Source organism: Mesoplodon bidens (genome assembly GCF_964165515.1).
Source record: "Mesoplodon bidens genome assembly, chromosome: 10".
Lineage (NCBI taxonomy): Eukaryota > Metazoa > Chordata > Mammalia > Artiodactyla > Ziphiidae > Mesoplodon > Mesoplodon bidens.
Window position 1 is genome coordinate 35,455,297 of NC_138172.1, and position 15,572 is coordinate 35,470,868.

At 53.9% G+C, this 15,572-nt stretch overlaps 1 protein-coding gene across 1 annotated transcript in view; it reads right to left on the reverse strand.

The window, feature by feature from the left end:
* CACNA1D (calcium voltage-gated channel subunit alpha1 D) overlaps nt 1–15,572 on the reverse strand; it is a 321,901-nt gene that overhangs the window by 2,916 nt on the left and 303,413 nt on the right. Inside the window, exons 40-45 of the mRNA XM_081245584.1 lie at nt 9,985–10,101; nt 8,909–9,276; nt 6,835–6,984; nt 5,280–5,449; nt 2,420–2,541; nt 227–547 (exon numbers count right to left, since the gene is read on the reverse strand). Coding sequence (XP_081101710.1) covers nt 227–547; nt 2,420–2,541; nt 5,280–5,449; nt 6,835–6,984; nt 8,909–9,276; nt 9,985–10,101 — 1,248 coding nt within the window. The remainder of the gene's footprint in view (nt 1–226; nt 548–2,419; nt 2,542–5,279; nt 5,450–6,834; nt 6,985–8,908; nt 9,277–9,984; nt 10,102–15,572) is intronic.

Sequence of the window (15,572 nt, forward strand, 5' to 3'; positions counted from 1 at the left end):
ACACACAATCCTAGGTACAGCTACCTGATGAAACCCGGCCGGGGTGCTGTTTTTATATTCATGCTTTAAGTACCATCCTTGCTGCTAAGAAGTGGGCGGTGTCCAGGTTCAGAAGCCAGGCATCCGGGCTCCGGAGCCTGCCTGCCCTCAGAACCACCACCCGTTCCTGCTGCATGCGGTTCTCCCCAGTTCCGCCCTCCCGTGCAGACTCCGCGGCCACACTCACTGCCTCCACCAAGCTGTCTGCGCTCCTCTGCTTGTCGCTGTTTTTGTTGTGGAAGCTGCTGGGGACGGTCAGGCTGGCTGGTGTGAACGTCCGATAGGAGATGCCAGGCTCATCCGTGTACCACGAGCTGCGGTGCAGGGACGGTAGGCTGCCGTTGACCTGGTCTGAGGCCTCCGACCGCTCAACCTGGATCAGCGGGGTGTAGCATGGCGTCCAGTCCCCGTACGACGGGGTCGCTGGCGGGGTGGCCCATGACCGGGTGGAGTGGCTCGGCGAGTACTTCTGGGCTTTACTGGAATCTAGACCGGCGACTGCCATGATCTGAGGAGAAAGAGGAAGTGGGGAGACCAGAGGTCCTCAGAGGTCCCGGCCTCGGGCCCCCTCACAACAGACCAGGCTGGGGCTTCCCGGGTGGTGCAGTGGTTGAGAGTCCGCCTGCCGATGCAGGGGACACGGGTTCGTGCCCCGGTCCGGAAGGATCCCACATGCTGCAGAGCAGCTGGGCCCGTGAGCCATGGCCGCTGAGCCTGCGTGTCCAGAGCCTGTGCTCCGCAATGGGACACAGCAGGGAGAGGCCACAGCAGTGAGAGGCCCGCATACTGCAAAAAAAAAAACCCAAAAACAAAAAAAAACAGACCAGGCTGGAGGCGCTGTTTTACAGGGGCTTCAGAAGGACACAGCACACTGAGTAATTCAATGAATTGGCCGTAAAAACTTGGCTTTCTAGCAGACCGTGTTTTCTTTTCCCCCAAATGCATAATATATTTCCTGTGACTCTTCCCAGGTAGGAATCAGTTGTTGGTGAAATTGCTTAGAAGCATGAAGAAACAGGGAAGACACACAAGCTGTGGGGTATGAACACGCCACCCGGTTCACTCCGGGCTTGAATAGGGAAGTGCGTTCAGAGTAAGCTGACGGCGCCCAGCGCTCGTAGGGAAACAGGCTGGTTCTCTTTAGGGCAACTCATCCCGCGGCCAGCACTCTGCTCAGGAAGCACCAGGTACAAGCCTGCTTCTTCCACCTCCAGAGATGCCATGGCAGGTCTGCCCTGGCATCCCACTCTGCAGAGGGGGACGGTGAGGCCGGGTTTATGAACAGCACAGGCCTGTGGCCAAATCGGAAGCCAGGACCGCCTGGGGGAGGCAGGGCGGGGTAGCAGGGGACGGGACACTGTCACGCACAAGCCCACAAAGACCTCCATGCCTACTTGGTGTGTGGCATGCGATGGCCAGGGCCTTCCAGGGCCTCCGTCCATGACAAAGCAGCACACAAAACTTAACATAAAAAATGGAAGGCAGTGGACTTCGTTGGTGGTCCAGTGGTTAAGACTGTGCGTTACAAACGCAGGGGGGCCTGGGTTCGATCCCTGGTCAGGGAACTAGATCCCGCCTGCCGCAACTAAGATCCAGCATGCTGCAACTATGACCCGGCACAGCCAAATAAATAAATAATTTTTTTTTTTTAAAAAGGCAGAAAGGCAAAATGTTGGCAGACCTGAACAGAAACTCTGAAATGGACGCTCAGGGTAAGAAGCATACCATACCATGTGTGCTCCCACCTGACCCAGACACACACAGACACAAGAGGACAGCATCTCTGATGTGGTCTTTTTAGGAAGACAAAGTACCATACCCTTGTCCTGGAGGCAAAGCCCCGCAGGCCCTCCAGGCCCTGGGCTCCCTCCTGTCCGGCCGCCCTGACAGGCCGGTCTCCCTGGACTACACCCCCGTTGCAGGCAGGTCGGAGGCTCACACACTCTCGTGACCCCAGGGCCCAGCCCCCAGAGGGCTTCGTAAAGGACGGGACAACCTCTCAGAGCCAAGGGCAGCACCAGTTGTTCAGGGTCAGTCAAGCGGCAGCCACTCCCTGCAGTGTGGCTTGTCCCAGGCCCTGCCTTCAGTGCCGAGGAAGGGTGTGTGCAGCTAGGCTGAGAGCCCGGCTCTGGAAGCTGGCAGCCTGGGACTCAAATGCCAGCTCGGCCACTCACCTCCTGTGTGAGCTCAGGGATGTCACCTTCCCTCTGTGATGCTTGCTCATCCGTAGAACAGGGTTCATGATAGTTTCTATTTGGCGAGGTTGTCACAGGACTGAACCAGAGTGTTTGTGGAGGGTCCCCCTTCCCTCCAGTGCTGGCAGCCGAGGGGGACGGGGTGCCCATCGGCCCTGGGGGCAGGGCCGGGTGTGCCGGCTCACCTGTTGCTGCATCAGGTGCAGAGGCAGGGCCGTGCGGTGAAGGAAGGCGGGGGATGGCGGGACCTCCTCCTGGCTGCTGTGCCGGCGCAGGCACTCGAAGTTGAAGGAGGATCTCCGGGGGGCTGAGAAGTTAAATCACACCGTGCAGCTGTGAATCTGGCCATCAGGGCCCCGGGGCTCTGGGGTCAGGGCAGCCCCCTGGACATTCAGCAGGGGGCCCAGGAGGAAGCAAGCAAGGCATCCAAGAAAAAGCACTGGGCACGGGGCGGTGGGGGCGGGGGCGGTGTCTCAGAACTTTGGGAGGGAGGAAGAAGCAGCCCAACTAAGGGATGTTTTCAAAAGAGCAAGTCAATTTCTCCTCCCTGCCACGCCTGTTCTCAGGGGGAGGAGCTAGAAGCAGCCAGAGGGTGGCTGTTCTGACCCTAGGCCCCTGTCCCTGCACCTGGTGTGGACACAGCATTCCGGGTCAAGTACACGACGTCGTTCTAGAATCCCAGAGACGCTTGCTGACCGCCCCGTTCTCACCTTCCAGACATCCTGAGTGTCACTGGGGGCTGGAGCATCATGCTGGTGCTCCTGTGTTATGTTTACACTTCTGTTTGCTACCTGCCCTAATAGCTCAACCAGGTAATAAGCAGATCCTTTTGTGGGGAAAGACTCAGCTTCCCTAGCCCTGAAGACAGAACAAACAAGAAAGGATACCTTGAACTTTAAAAAATGAGGTTGGCTGCCCTGTTAACAGCCACTTTGAATAGAGGCTTATAAACAGGTCGAGTGATGACAAGATGAACCAACACTCGTGGCTTCACAGGGCACCAGGCCTGGGAGATGAGTCTGAATTCTGGGCCCTGAACACAGGCCAGAGGCCTCCCCAGGACACCTCCCCTCAGGCGCTGCCGCCGTGGAGCTGCCTCGGCAGCCTTACTGGTGGCCTGCAAGGCAGCGCTGAGTCACCTCAACAGTCCTTTCTTGAACTCTGCTTTCCAAGCTCACGGGGCATTTCTCATGCCCCGGCAACACTCCACACACCCCTAATTCCTGCACTGGAAAACCGCAGGGACCAGCCTGGGGAGGCCCCCGGCACCCCGGGACTGCACACGATGCTGCAGAGCCCGTTCTCTGGGGGCCAGGCTCCAAAAGTGCATGGAGACCAGACCGAGCCCTTGCCGGCCACTGCCCGACACGGAGGGACCAGACAGACAACGAACCCTGTTTCGTGGGCCCAACGCACACCGTGGGGCCTGCTGGGCCTCCTCGTCCAGTTGCCGACATGGGACACGGACACCTGCCATCCGCATCAGACAGCCTTCCCTCCACGTGCCACGCGGGACCGAACTTAAGTGTTCTAAGAAGAGGACGGGCTCCCTGGTCAGCACCACCTCTCGGACCCTCCTAGGGTCAGATGGTGGGGCCAGAGGATGGATCCAGGAAAGGAGAACCACCACCGCTGTCATTCAGGCAGCACCTTTCAGCTTTGAAAGTGGATCCTCTCTTTTCTCTGCACCACCGTCTCTAATGGGGGAAGTAATCCCGCTGTGGCTGAGAACACAGGGGCTCCGTGGTCTCCCTGCCTGAGGTCTGACTGGATGGGCAGCAAAGCAAATAAGATGCATTTAATTTATTCACCCTTAAAAATAAGGAGGGCAGCCACTCTTGCCCGCTCAGGGTCCTTGATTCACAGAGGCGGCACCTGCGAATGGTGATTATCGTGGCCACCAAAGGGAGACAGGGAGGTCACAGGAGGGCAGTGGAACTCACAGGGCCAGGGGCCTCTGTCCAGCCTCGCCTGCGTGTGCGTCACCTGGTACTGATGGACCCCAGAACTGCTCTGTTTAGCAGCTTCTGTTTGGGGCTGTGAAATTAAATATTAACCATGGAAATGGGTCTGATTACACTTCCCAGCAGGGCTATGACAGCTAGAGAGAGAGAGGACCTGGGCACCACCCAACTGCACTTGTTACTGTGCACTAGATGGCAGACTCAGAGCCGCTGTGTCTTGGTTATTTTTGGTTACTGATTAGAGTCCTACCCCAAAATATGCCTCATTCTTCAGAAACGCCAGAAGTAGATATTCTTTAACCAGCATCAAAATGTCCACGTGTCCAAACTCAAACTACCCAGCCAGGAACTGGCAGGGGCCACTGCTGTGTTTCCTTCCCTGGCTCAAGTTCCTCACTGTGGGTGACCCAGATCTCCTGGTGGCACCATTGATGCCAGATGCACACGAAAACCAGGTCAGGGAGCAGCCAGCCCCTGCCCCTTCTCTGCGGGAGGGGATTCCTTGGCCCCAGGATGGGAGAGCCTACCCTAGAGGTCACCACCAAGGCCACAACCTACCATGAGCAGAGAGCACTGGCAGACCAAGGCAAAGGTGGGAGAGAGGAGGAAGGATGGATACCAAGAACCCCCAGGTACTCCTCATGGGCCTTGGTAAGAGGCCTGGGCTCAAGTCCACTCTGTGCGTGGGCCCATCCTCCGCCCTCTAAGGGGTCACCGCCCCATCTAGGGAGTGGGACTATCAACACCATGGTGCATGTCTTGCCTACCTGTCAGGGCAGATCCCAAGCTCAAAGGCAGTGATGAGGCGCACTGAAAACCCCTCATCAGGTGCTACATACCGTGCAGCTGTGGGGCCTCACACTGTCTCCCTCTGTTCTCAGCAGGAAGCGCTTTAAGCCCTACCACGTGGCACACAGATGAGAAAGAAAGCCAACAGCATCTCCAACTAGGGGGCTGGTCTCGAGGACTGGAGGCCCCCAACATGGCAGGACCACGTCCGTCACCACCCCCAGGCTGGGGCAGGGGGAGAGGCACGCTGCGCTCTGTGAGCCTTGCTCCCAAACAAAAAATCTGGCCTCACATGTTGGGGTGGGAGGGAGCAGGCGTCTCCTTGGAGACCTCCGGGAATCATAGCAAACAGGTGAGTCATCATCCTCCGAGAAGCTTTGCGGGTGATGGTAGCCTCGAGGCCGCTCGAAGTCCAAGCTGCTGCCTGGGTATCGGTTATAGTAGCCACAGCTGTAGCTTTGCCTGGTGATCGAAAAGGCCAGAAGAGAGAGCAAGGGACACATGAGAGCCTAATTAACAAGCCCACATCACAGTCCTCTCCCCACCGCCTTGGACACAGTAGAACAAGGCAGCCCTCAGCTCCATGGAAAATTCTAGATGGAGGGCAAGGGCTGCTACAGGAAGGTTCAGGATGGCAGACCTGCGATGAGCGAGGTGCTGATGTTTTCCCTCCCTGGGGCAGCCTCAGACCCCGGTCAGATGTGGACTGCAGATGCCCTGCAAGCTTGACTATCACCCGCTCGCTTCCTCCCGAGGGTCTGCCCTCGGCCAGGTGCTGAGCGGGGCACCTGGGACACGAAGATGCATGAAGCGCAGTCAAGGAGCTTAGCAAATACCTCATGCACATGGAATTCTAACGCAGGCTGGCGAAGGTGGGCACCGGAAGAGAGGGGCTCAGGGTGGGGCTCCGTGGGTTCTCGGGGTGGGGTGGGGGGGGTGGCATTTCAATTCCAGTCAGAGGAGGGAGGAGCAGGCCCTTGAAGGGAAGGTGGGATTAGGTGAGCACAGGTGGGGAAAGGGCATCCAAGGGGGTGGTCATGGTTTGAGCAAAGGCCCTGAAGACGGAAACTCAGAATGCAGCTGGCTCAGGACCAGTGGCTCTGCAAGTCAGGCATCCAGGGAGGCCTGCGGAAGGCCGTGGTGCAGAGCAGGGTGAGGGAGGCTCAGCTGTGGCTGGCCTGAAAGACGAGGCTGACGTTTAACAACATCTCAGACACCAGAAGTGACCTCACCACAGAACCACGTCCACTTCAATGGGCCACCGGTCACAGTAGGATGCAGTTTACAGAGAAGAGGGTGGTAGGTGGCCTTTATCCCCCTGCACTGCCTGCTACCTGTCCTAAAGCAAAGTATCCGCTTTAACCTCATACCTGCCTTCTTCAGGACAGGAGCCTAGAGAGGCACATCTGCTGAGTGGGGCCACTCTGACCTCTTGTCCCCTCACCTCTAGGAGAGACCACCTGATGGGAGCGGGAAGCAGGAGCTGTCCATTAAGACCGACCAAGCTCTGGGCTGACGAGCCGCTACACAGCGAGAGCCCCCAGCCCAGAGCGCTCAGCGTTTAGCAAAGGCTCTCATTTCTAGAGCCTACACTAAAGCCTCATGGGTGGGCCCCTGGTGGAAATAAGTCAACAGGCCTGAAAACACAGGCCTCCACTCTGCCTCTCCCCAGTCCTATTTCTCCTGCCCTGACTTCTCCCGTGGCCTGGAGGCTGTGCTCCTGCTTTGCTTCCCAGGACAGTCCCAAGGGCAGCAGCAGGTGGCCCGTGGCTTCATGAGCAGGCGCAGCCCCAGGGCCAGGAGACAGCAAGGCCTCCTAAGGTCATCCCGAGCCACAGAGCCCTCACCTGCTCCCGGTGGGCGAGCTGTCGTCCTCGTAGCACTCCTCACTGCTGAAGTACTCCTGTTCCCCCAAGCAGCAGGGGTCCCTGAAGTAGCTGTGTATCTCTGGGTCTTCCCGGCCAATAGTTGGGAACTGCTCGTCTCCTGAGTCAGACCTGCAGTTGGGAGAGAGGGCCTGAGCAGCTGGGCGGGCGGCAGACAGCTCCTCCGGCTGTGCCTCGGCGGTGGCCACAGCGGCCCTGCCCAAGGTGCTCTGGCACCTCCCTGGGTGCTCCTGCCTTAAGTGGGGCTGGGTTGTTAATGCCTCTGGCAATGGTGCTGTGTGTGTGTGTCTTGAGTGTGCGCACGCACGTACCAGGAAGGGGTTTCTCTCTCAGTGCCTTGATGATGCTAGTGCCATACCACTACCCCCAGAGGCCTGAGAACCAAAAGAGTAGATGTAGTTTGGGAATAGAGCAAGAAAATGGACCTAGAGACCTGCAGTGATGGGCTCCCAGGCCACCTGCTCGGATCCCTGTGCCTCCTTACCCCGGCCCAAGGTGCCTTCAGAGCCTGAAGCAAAGAGGGTCCCAACTTCACACTGCATCTGACCCAGGAAAGGGGACAGGAGTTTTGAGTACAGGGTCCCAGGGGAGGGAGACTCTCCCGGACAATGTCCACCACGTTTTCAAAGACAGCCCTGCCCCAGGACTGTCGTGATGTCTCCCTGAAACCCAGATGTCCTGGCCTCGGCCCTCAGGGAAGCCGGCCAGGCTCTGTGGCATCGCTGCTCTCCAAACAGAGGACTGTGCTTCCTCCAAGCTCTTCACTCTCTCCCACCCTCCTCCAGCTCAAGTAACTTCTAACTTGAGATCATTAAACCAGGACATCTGTCCTCCCTGTCCCCAACACCATGACCATCCCACCCACAGTCCAACTGGGTTCAACAAACAGGGAGCAGGGTATACTACCCGTGGGTAGGGGGCTGCTCAGGACACAAAGGAGAAGGCCTGGCTCCTGGACTTCAGGAGGTGGGGGGTCATGCTTTTACAAGGCCTCCACAAGAGGCCTGACCCCAGACAGCAGCACGACTACCCAGCTCCACAGGCCAGGGGCTCTCCCAGCACCGCACTGAGGCCTGCGGGGCTATAGCTGTGGGCACGCTGCATGTGAACTTCGGTCCTTGGATGGTAACACAGTCTGTGCAGATATGGATCTGTAAGCTCTGCGGCCACGGCCCTGGGCTGTAACAGCCTGCACTAGGCTAGCTGGCTCCCAGGGCTTTCTCATCTCTCAGCACTCAGAGAGGCCATCTGGTCCCACTTAGGACACACAGTATTTAACACATAAATACAGGCAATGAGCACATACCTAATATAAGTTTCATAATAGCGGGTTCTATCCAGGAAAGGCATAACATGGGAGGGAGGGAGAAGATAAAAGTTAAATATTTCTAGCAAAATTTAAAAAGCAAATATATCAAGCTACTCCCTAGAGCAGGGGTCGGCAAACTATGGTTCATGGGCGGAATACAGGCCGTCACCTGTTTTTGCATGGCCCGTAAGCTACAAACAGTTTTTATTCTTTTAAAGGACTGAAGCAAAATCAAAGGAAGAAAAATATTTCATCACACGTGAGTGCATGAAGTTCACATTTCAGTGTCCACAAATAAAGGTTTACCGGGACACAGCTGCAGCCGTGCGCTTACATATGATTTATGGCTGGCTTCTTGCTACGATAACAGAGGTGACTAGCTACAATAGAGACTGTATGAGGCTCCAACCCTAAAATATTTACTCTCTGTCCCTTTACAGGAAAACTCTGCCAGTCCCTAAGTATGTGGTACAGTCAGGGAAGGTAGAGTTTGCAGCTGCTCCTGTGTTAAGGGGCATCGCGTAGAGCAGGATGCAGGGTGGCAGGTGGCCCTTTATCCTTTGGGTTCATCACATGGCCAGTGCCTGAAGAAGCTGTGACCTGGAGGCACTCACAGGTCCTAACACCAGTGCCCGCAGGGAGCCTCCCACCTGTGCCAGAGACGGGAGAAAGACCTGCCTTGGGCTGACACTACATTACCAAGTGCAAACACATCTTAAACGTTACCTTTTAATACTGGACCTTCTTTGAGGCTCACGGCCATGCTTGTGGAAGGAATGATGCCCATTTTCAGACACATGCTCAAGGTTCCCAATGCTGGGCCGTTTTCCAGGGGCAGCTTTGGACATATTGGCATTATTGAGATTGGCATTTGTTGAGCTGGGAACTTGCTTTCCTATGGAATTATGGTTATGATGGTTATGACACACCGAATTTCCTGCTGGAGGAAACAGCGGTTTCTCAGTATCACTTGCAGGTGGAATTGAAGGCCTTTGGACATGCAGGGGACGGTGGGTGGTATTGGTCTGCTGAAGGGAATCTCTCCTATCACTATTAACATGATTGACATGGTTTCCAAGCAGGGCACCATTTCTCTGCAAAATAATGGGAGACAACACCAGGTAATTTAACAAATATTTGATGCAGGCTAGCTATGTTAGGTAATTTCTTTTCTACATGAAAAACAAATTCTAGGTAAGCTCCATAGAATCCCTGTAAAACAATCTGAGTGTCTCAGTGACCAGGGTGACTGTGTGTGTCAGCTGGTCCCCCTGAAATGAGGAAGGTTACCGATTCCTGAGCTGGGGAGCCAGCGCTCGGCTGTCATTCAAGTGCACTCTTCCGGTTGCTCCAAGGTGAGCTGACTTTCGCCCAGCAGGGCTGTCGGCAGCCCCAGTGGCTGAGGTTGGGCGGCAGGCAGGTCTCTGGGCCGGGGGCTGGGAAGTGGAGGGCCGCTGGCAGATCAAAGAGCCGGCCCGGGGAAGAAGGGATAGGGAGGGCCAGCAGCTGCTAGAAGGACCCAGGATGCTCATCCACGCCGGCCAGTGGTTGTGACCAAGCTCCTCCGAAGTGGCCAGTGTGGGGCAGAGGGGCAAGCTCAGGGAAGGAGCAGGCCCGGCCCTAGAGGGGGGCTGCTGAACGGGGAGGGGCTGCAGGGTGGAGGGCATGGTCCACAAGCCCCTCTAGGCCCTGGGGCTGGTGTGCATTCTCCAGGCTCTTTGGCAGATCGTTAACTGCCCCAACTGGACTCCTGCCCCGCTATTTCCAAGTGGCCAGTGTGTAGCTAGGCGTGGAATAATTACTTTGAACACATCTTCTTCTTCTTCGCCTTTTGTTTCCTCCGGCTCATCATCTTGCAAATCACACGATATAGCACGCCGGATTTCTGGCCCAATGTCGTGCAGTGTCCTTAATCCCGCCTAGATCAATGAAAATGGCACAACAGGTTAGACAACACGGGTGGCCTGGGCCCAGCCTGGGTCCTGGCTTTGCTCCTGCCTAATTCAGTTGTGGGAGGGGAAGGTTTCTCCAAAGGACAGTCCAGGGAACTGACCACTTGTTTGAACGTAACTGATGGTGTCCCTGCAGCCTCAGGGATGTAGGGTGTGGTCAGGAGTTCAAGATGGTCCTGGGCTGGGATGCTTGAGGCCAGTGACCGCCTTTTCAAATACCCCCACTCGCAGGGAACAGTGCTTGCTTACTAGTACTAGGGTCTGCCATGGCCAAGAGCCCAGGCCCATGTCTAAATGACTGTCTACAGAAGGATGGCCTGCAGAGCGCCATCTCCCGGAGCCTCGGACGGGACGAGGAGCACGGCGCGGCTGTTTTACAGGGAGGGTGGCAAGCGCTCGCTGGCTGTGCCCAGGATGAGAAGCCTAGTGCAGGTGCCAGAGGGCAAGCAGACCAAGCAGCCAACCGGGCCACTGGTTCTGCTTCAAAGCCATGGGAACGAGGGAGGGACACAACACACTGCAGCCACCAGCACACTCAGGACCAGAACGCGATGGACAGACACGCACAGACCTGGGCTGCTGTGCAGGGCCAGGCTCCATGGCCATCTGTTGGCACCTGGGCCTGCAGCCTGTGCTCAGGCGGAGAACTCGCCAATGGTTGGGTCATCCTCTTGAAGACCACAACACACTGAAAGGGGCCCCAGCCTCTGGAGGCGGTGCCAGACCTGCCAGGTGACCCCTTCAGGCCCCTCGCAGACATTCTGCATTTCCCTGAGGCCCTCACAGCCGGCATTCCTCACCCTGGGCCCCTGGTTCCAGTGGGACAGGGCCTGGGAGAAGCCCTCCCATTGTACTTAATTTCTCTAGGGAAATATTCGAGATGCTTATGGACTACCTATGGGGGAGGGGTGGTTGCTGGCTCTGAGAAAATTATGATGTTTTGACCAACAATTTGAAGGAAAATGGCATGCTAATAGGGAGAGTACAGTTACTCTATCCTTGGACACAAAAAGACTGGCATCGGAAAGAGGCATTCCCTCCCTGTCCCCGGTCTAAGGTCACCCGTCCTGTACCCGGGTGGTACCCCCTCACCTGCCGGCCATCCGTCTACACCTCAGTAGCCACTAAAGGTGTGGAGAACATCTGAGGCCCTGGCTATGCAGGTCTCCATCTGCAGCTAACACCCCCCAGTGTGAGGGGGGGACCACTTCCCTGTCCTTCCTCCACAAGCCCCGGCAGCGGGTGGTACAGAGCACAGACAAAGCATGGTGACCACATTTGAGACATGCCCGGCAGTGGAGGGGGTGGGGGGGAGGGGAGGAGGGGAGGGTGGCCCCCATCTTGCCAGATCCGGCAGGACCGAGCCCACGAGTGTGGGAACGCTCAGACCAGTCTTCTGCAGTCATATGGAACCGCCCAAGAGGCTCTCGTGAAAATGGCTTCGTTTGTAATAGCCCTCAGCCTACGAGAGGATCCTTTTAAAGATGGCACACCAGGCTGCGTCTGGTTTGAACCATTCTTTGCATACAGGAGCCCCAGACCTTTCCATTTTATGAACTGTGGGGGGTGAACGAGCTGCCTGGAGTCAAAGCCTTAAGGTTCCCGGCTAAGAAGGCTATGGTCTCGCAGGGGAAGGACACACGTGTCCCAGGGCCAAACCCAGAACAGCTTGTGGTGTGGTCAGTGAGGCTGCCTCTCGCTCACCTGTCCCTCTGATCACAGGCACCAGACACACGCACTCAGACGTGCACACACGTACACCTACAAGCATACACATGTACATGCACACACACACACGTTCACTCTTTTCCTCTCTCAGGACCCCGCTTCCAGCACATCTGAGCCTGGGAAATCATCTGTCTTAGAGGCAGACCCACACCATTCTCAGGGAAACATCAAGAAGGCAACTCTAATGCCAAGTGGATGAAAGCTCTTGTACAGCAGAGCCGCAGGCCTGGGCAGCAAGGTTGAGCCCAGTACTACTGAACAGCCTGCAATTCATCCAGGCAGTGTTCCGTAGGGCACAATTATCAAGGGAAGATAAATGAAGCCAGAGTTTCACCATCTGATTTTGGATCACTGCAAAGAAAGAGCTGTTACATATCTGAGGCTCCCAAACAAGAGACCAGGTTTGAGACACCAGCTTCCGTTGCCACAAAACACACACCGGTGACAATGCACCGAGTCAACATCCCCAGGTAAATTATGTACCTTCATCCATGTCCCAAGGCAGTGTGGGCCAGGAAAACTCTGTTTAAATAACAGCAGATAATCCTATTCACTGTCATTCAACTGACTGGACTAGGTCTGATTAGAAGAAATAGAAAACTATTTATTTGGATAATTTTTAACATCATCCTCTGTTGACGGGTTGACATTTCACTGAAATACACATATGACATAATTGCATAATAAAAACAAAAACTGTCTCCAGCATGTCTTCAATGATACACAAGATTAGGAGAGAGCAGTGAACAAACACAGGACAGAGAATTTGTTTGCAACATAAATCATGGAGGAAATTGAGAGGTGGCCCAAGAGGCCACGTCCAAAGACAAATAAGGACAACATATTTATTAAAGAGACATCACAGGAGGAGAGAAAGCATCACTCTTCCCAGACAGGAAAGCAGAGGCTCAGAAATCATGATTATATTTTGCTTGCTCCACGCAGGAAGGAACATACCTTCTAAGAGTCAGAGACTGACTTTACTCTTTCACAGGGGATCTGAGGAAAGACAGACAGGGTGGGAGGGGGGAGGTACTATGGAGAGTAGGGGCATCTGCCAGGGTTGGGAATGAGGGAGACAGATGTTCCCAAACTTGAATTGAAACGAAGCTTAAGCACAGCACCCTGAATTTATTACATACCACAAAACATGATAATGAAAAGTTTTCTAGCACACATATCAAGCTAAAAGGTAGCTTAGGCTGCTCCAAAAATTCCATAGGCACAAGTTCCAATTACCAAAGTGCAGAAATCTATCTTAAAACCTTGAAAAATTAGTTTTTCACAGCCCTTAAAAAAAAAAGAGAACATTTTTTTCTTGAAATAAACACTTTACAATCAGTAAAATTATCTATTCTTTCATGTCATATCTGTGTCTACCTCTATCAGCAAAATACTATTTTAAATTGAAATGTGGTCATTAGCATTTAAACCAACGCAATTAAAGCCATATAAAGTCATTCCATTAACATCACAGTAGAATTATGGTTTTGAATAAACACAGAATTTCTATAAAATATAAACATTATTGATTTGTTTTAAGATGTCCAATCATATAAAATATTAAACAGAATCAAGCCTCGTTTCTGGTTGATTTTTAAATGCTAGATGTTCTCATAAATATTTTTGTTAAAAAAAGAAATGTTGGCGCTTTGCCTGTAGACTGTTGTTTTAAATTTTAGACACCATTTAATTGGAATTTTATAGATATTTACTCTAGTGAATGATTAAGTCACCAAAAAAAAAAAAAAACCCAAACTATAAAACCTCTGTAAATATTTCTGAAGCAATAGCATAAATGTATGATATTTTAACCTCCAGTAGGACCATTCATTTACCTTCCTTTCTCTTGCCCACTTTCAGGGTTAAGTTTTTCCTACCTGGTGCATCTGAAATGCTTTCACTGCCTGTCTCCCTAAGCTAGCGCCATCACTCACACCGGTCGCCTGGCAGCTCTCAGCACGTAGAAACGCCCAGGCACCCCTCCTGAACCTACACTGTAACAGTGCAGATAAGAGATGTGAGTCTCCAGTCGGGACTGGGCCAGGCCATCCATCTTTGGGTATGAGTGCCAGGCTTTCAGGCTCCAGCCGAAGAGCAGAGCCCGGTCTCTATCACAGGCAGGCCTCCCGCAGCCAAGGCCGGCCCTGCTCGGTCTTCTCGTTAAAAGCGAGTTCTGGTTAACCCTTTAGCAGGCTTCCGCCCCTACCCAATTAGAAGGGATCATTTTAGACTAGCTCCCTCGGCAGAAAGAACTGGAGATTAAATTCTCATAGCATACACCTGCTCATCTATAAGCCATCCCACCTCCCCTGCATCCCCACATGCACACACATCACACACAGGCACACCCCTTCTTTTGTCATTGCTCTCCACCAGGGAAAATGTGATGGTGTGGCCTTTGCGTCCATTATGAACAGTCCTCGAGTTATATATAAACATAAAGGGCTAGAATTACCAGGAAGGCATGCCCGTGAGTCATGCACAGTGATTCCGACCCTGGCTGCAAAGTCAGCTGTAACATTACCATGTAAGTTACCCTGGGGGTGGCACTCAGCTGTGTACATGGCGTTTGTTACCTTCATTTTGAAAGATTAAGGGAAGTTTAAAAAAATTACCTGAAGTGATCTATGACATTTCCCTGCAACTTAAAAACAATTATCTAAAGCAATCTGTAACATTTCCTCTGATTTGACAGAGCTGTTTCAGTTCCACCTTAATTCTTGGTTGTAGTTTTAACACCAGCATTGGAGAAATGCTTGCCAGTTTCCTGATAACAGAGAGAGTTTTACTTAAAATGTGGGCTTAGCAGAAGTCACAAATCGAGACCTATTCTGCTAGCATCTTTGTCACTGCAATGTAACATACTTTATCCCACTACATCTTGGGAGGGAGGGCTGGGGAGGGGAGAGCCAAGATGACTCCCATTTGGCTAAGTGACCTGCCCACACTAGTGAAGGCTCAGCTAGGGATCGCGATGCCCAGTTCTGCTGTTCCAGTGACACCATGCTGCCCCACCTTTTTGGGTCTACGGGGAAGAGTGCCAGGATCCAGTTCCCACCATGCACTCACTCACGACTGCAACCCCACGTGACTGTGGCTGCCACTCAATCAAGGTGTAACTTCTTACAACTAACTCAGCAGCACTCTTGTATCACGGCAATGACAGAAATCGCCAGGTATCACGAAAACTGGTCCTACACTCAGCACATACCCTTGTCTCCACCGTGCCACTCTCAGGAGCTGAGATCCTTACAGACACTTCTCTCTCACACACGAATTCATACCACCATTCCTCCAGATCAGCACCGGCAGTGAGACATGGCTTGTGCGGTACAACTCTCAGCCTGAACGCTGGGGGCTCAGGCACCTCCGTGTATAGGTGAGTGGGCTGGGATTGGGCACGGGCCTGGGAGTTAGGGGACAGTTCAAGGTAGGGGCGGGAGATTGGAAAAAGGCTCCAGCACCCTTTTCCTTTAGGGGGGGATATGGGATCAATCCCCCAGAGCAGCAGTTCTCAAAGTGTGGCCCTAGGACCCTGGGGCCCCCTGAGACACCTTAAGGGGTCCAAGAGGTCATTGTGTTTTGCATAATAAGACAAGGATGCTCTCGGCCTTGTACGCTCTCATCCTCTCCGGAGAGCACAGTGGGGTTTTTCAAAGGCTGCATGAACCTTGGGGATCTCATCTCTCCGGCATCTTTGTGCTTGC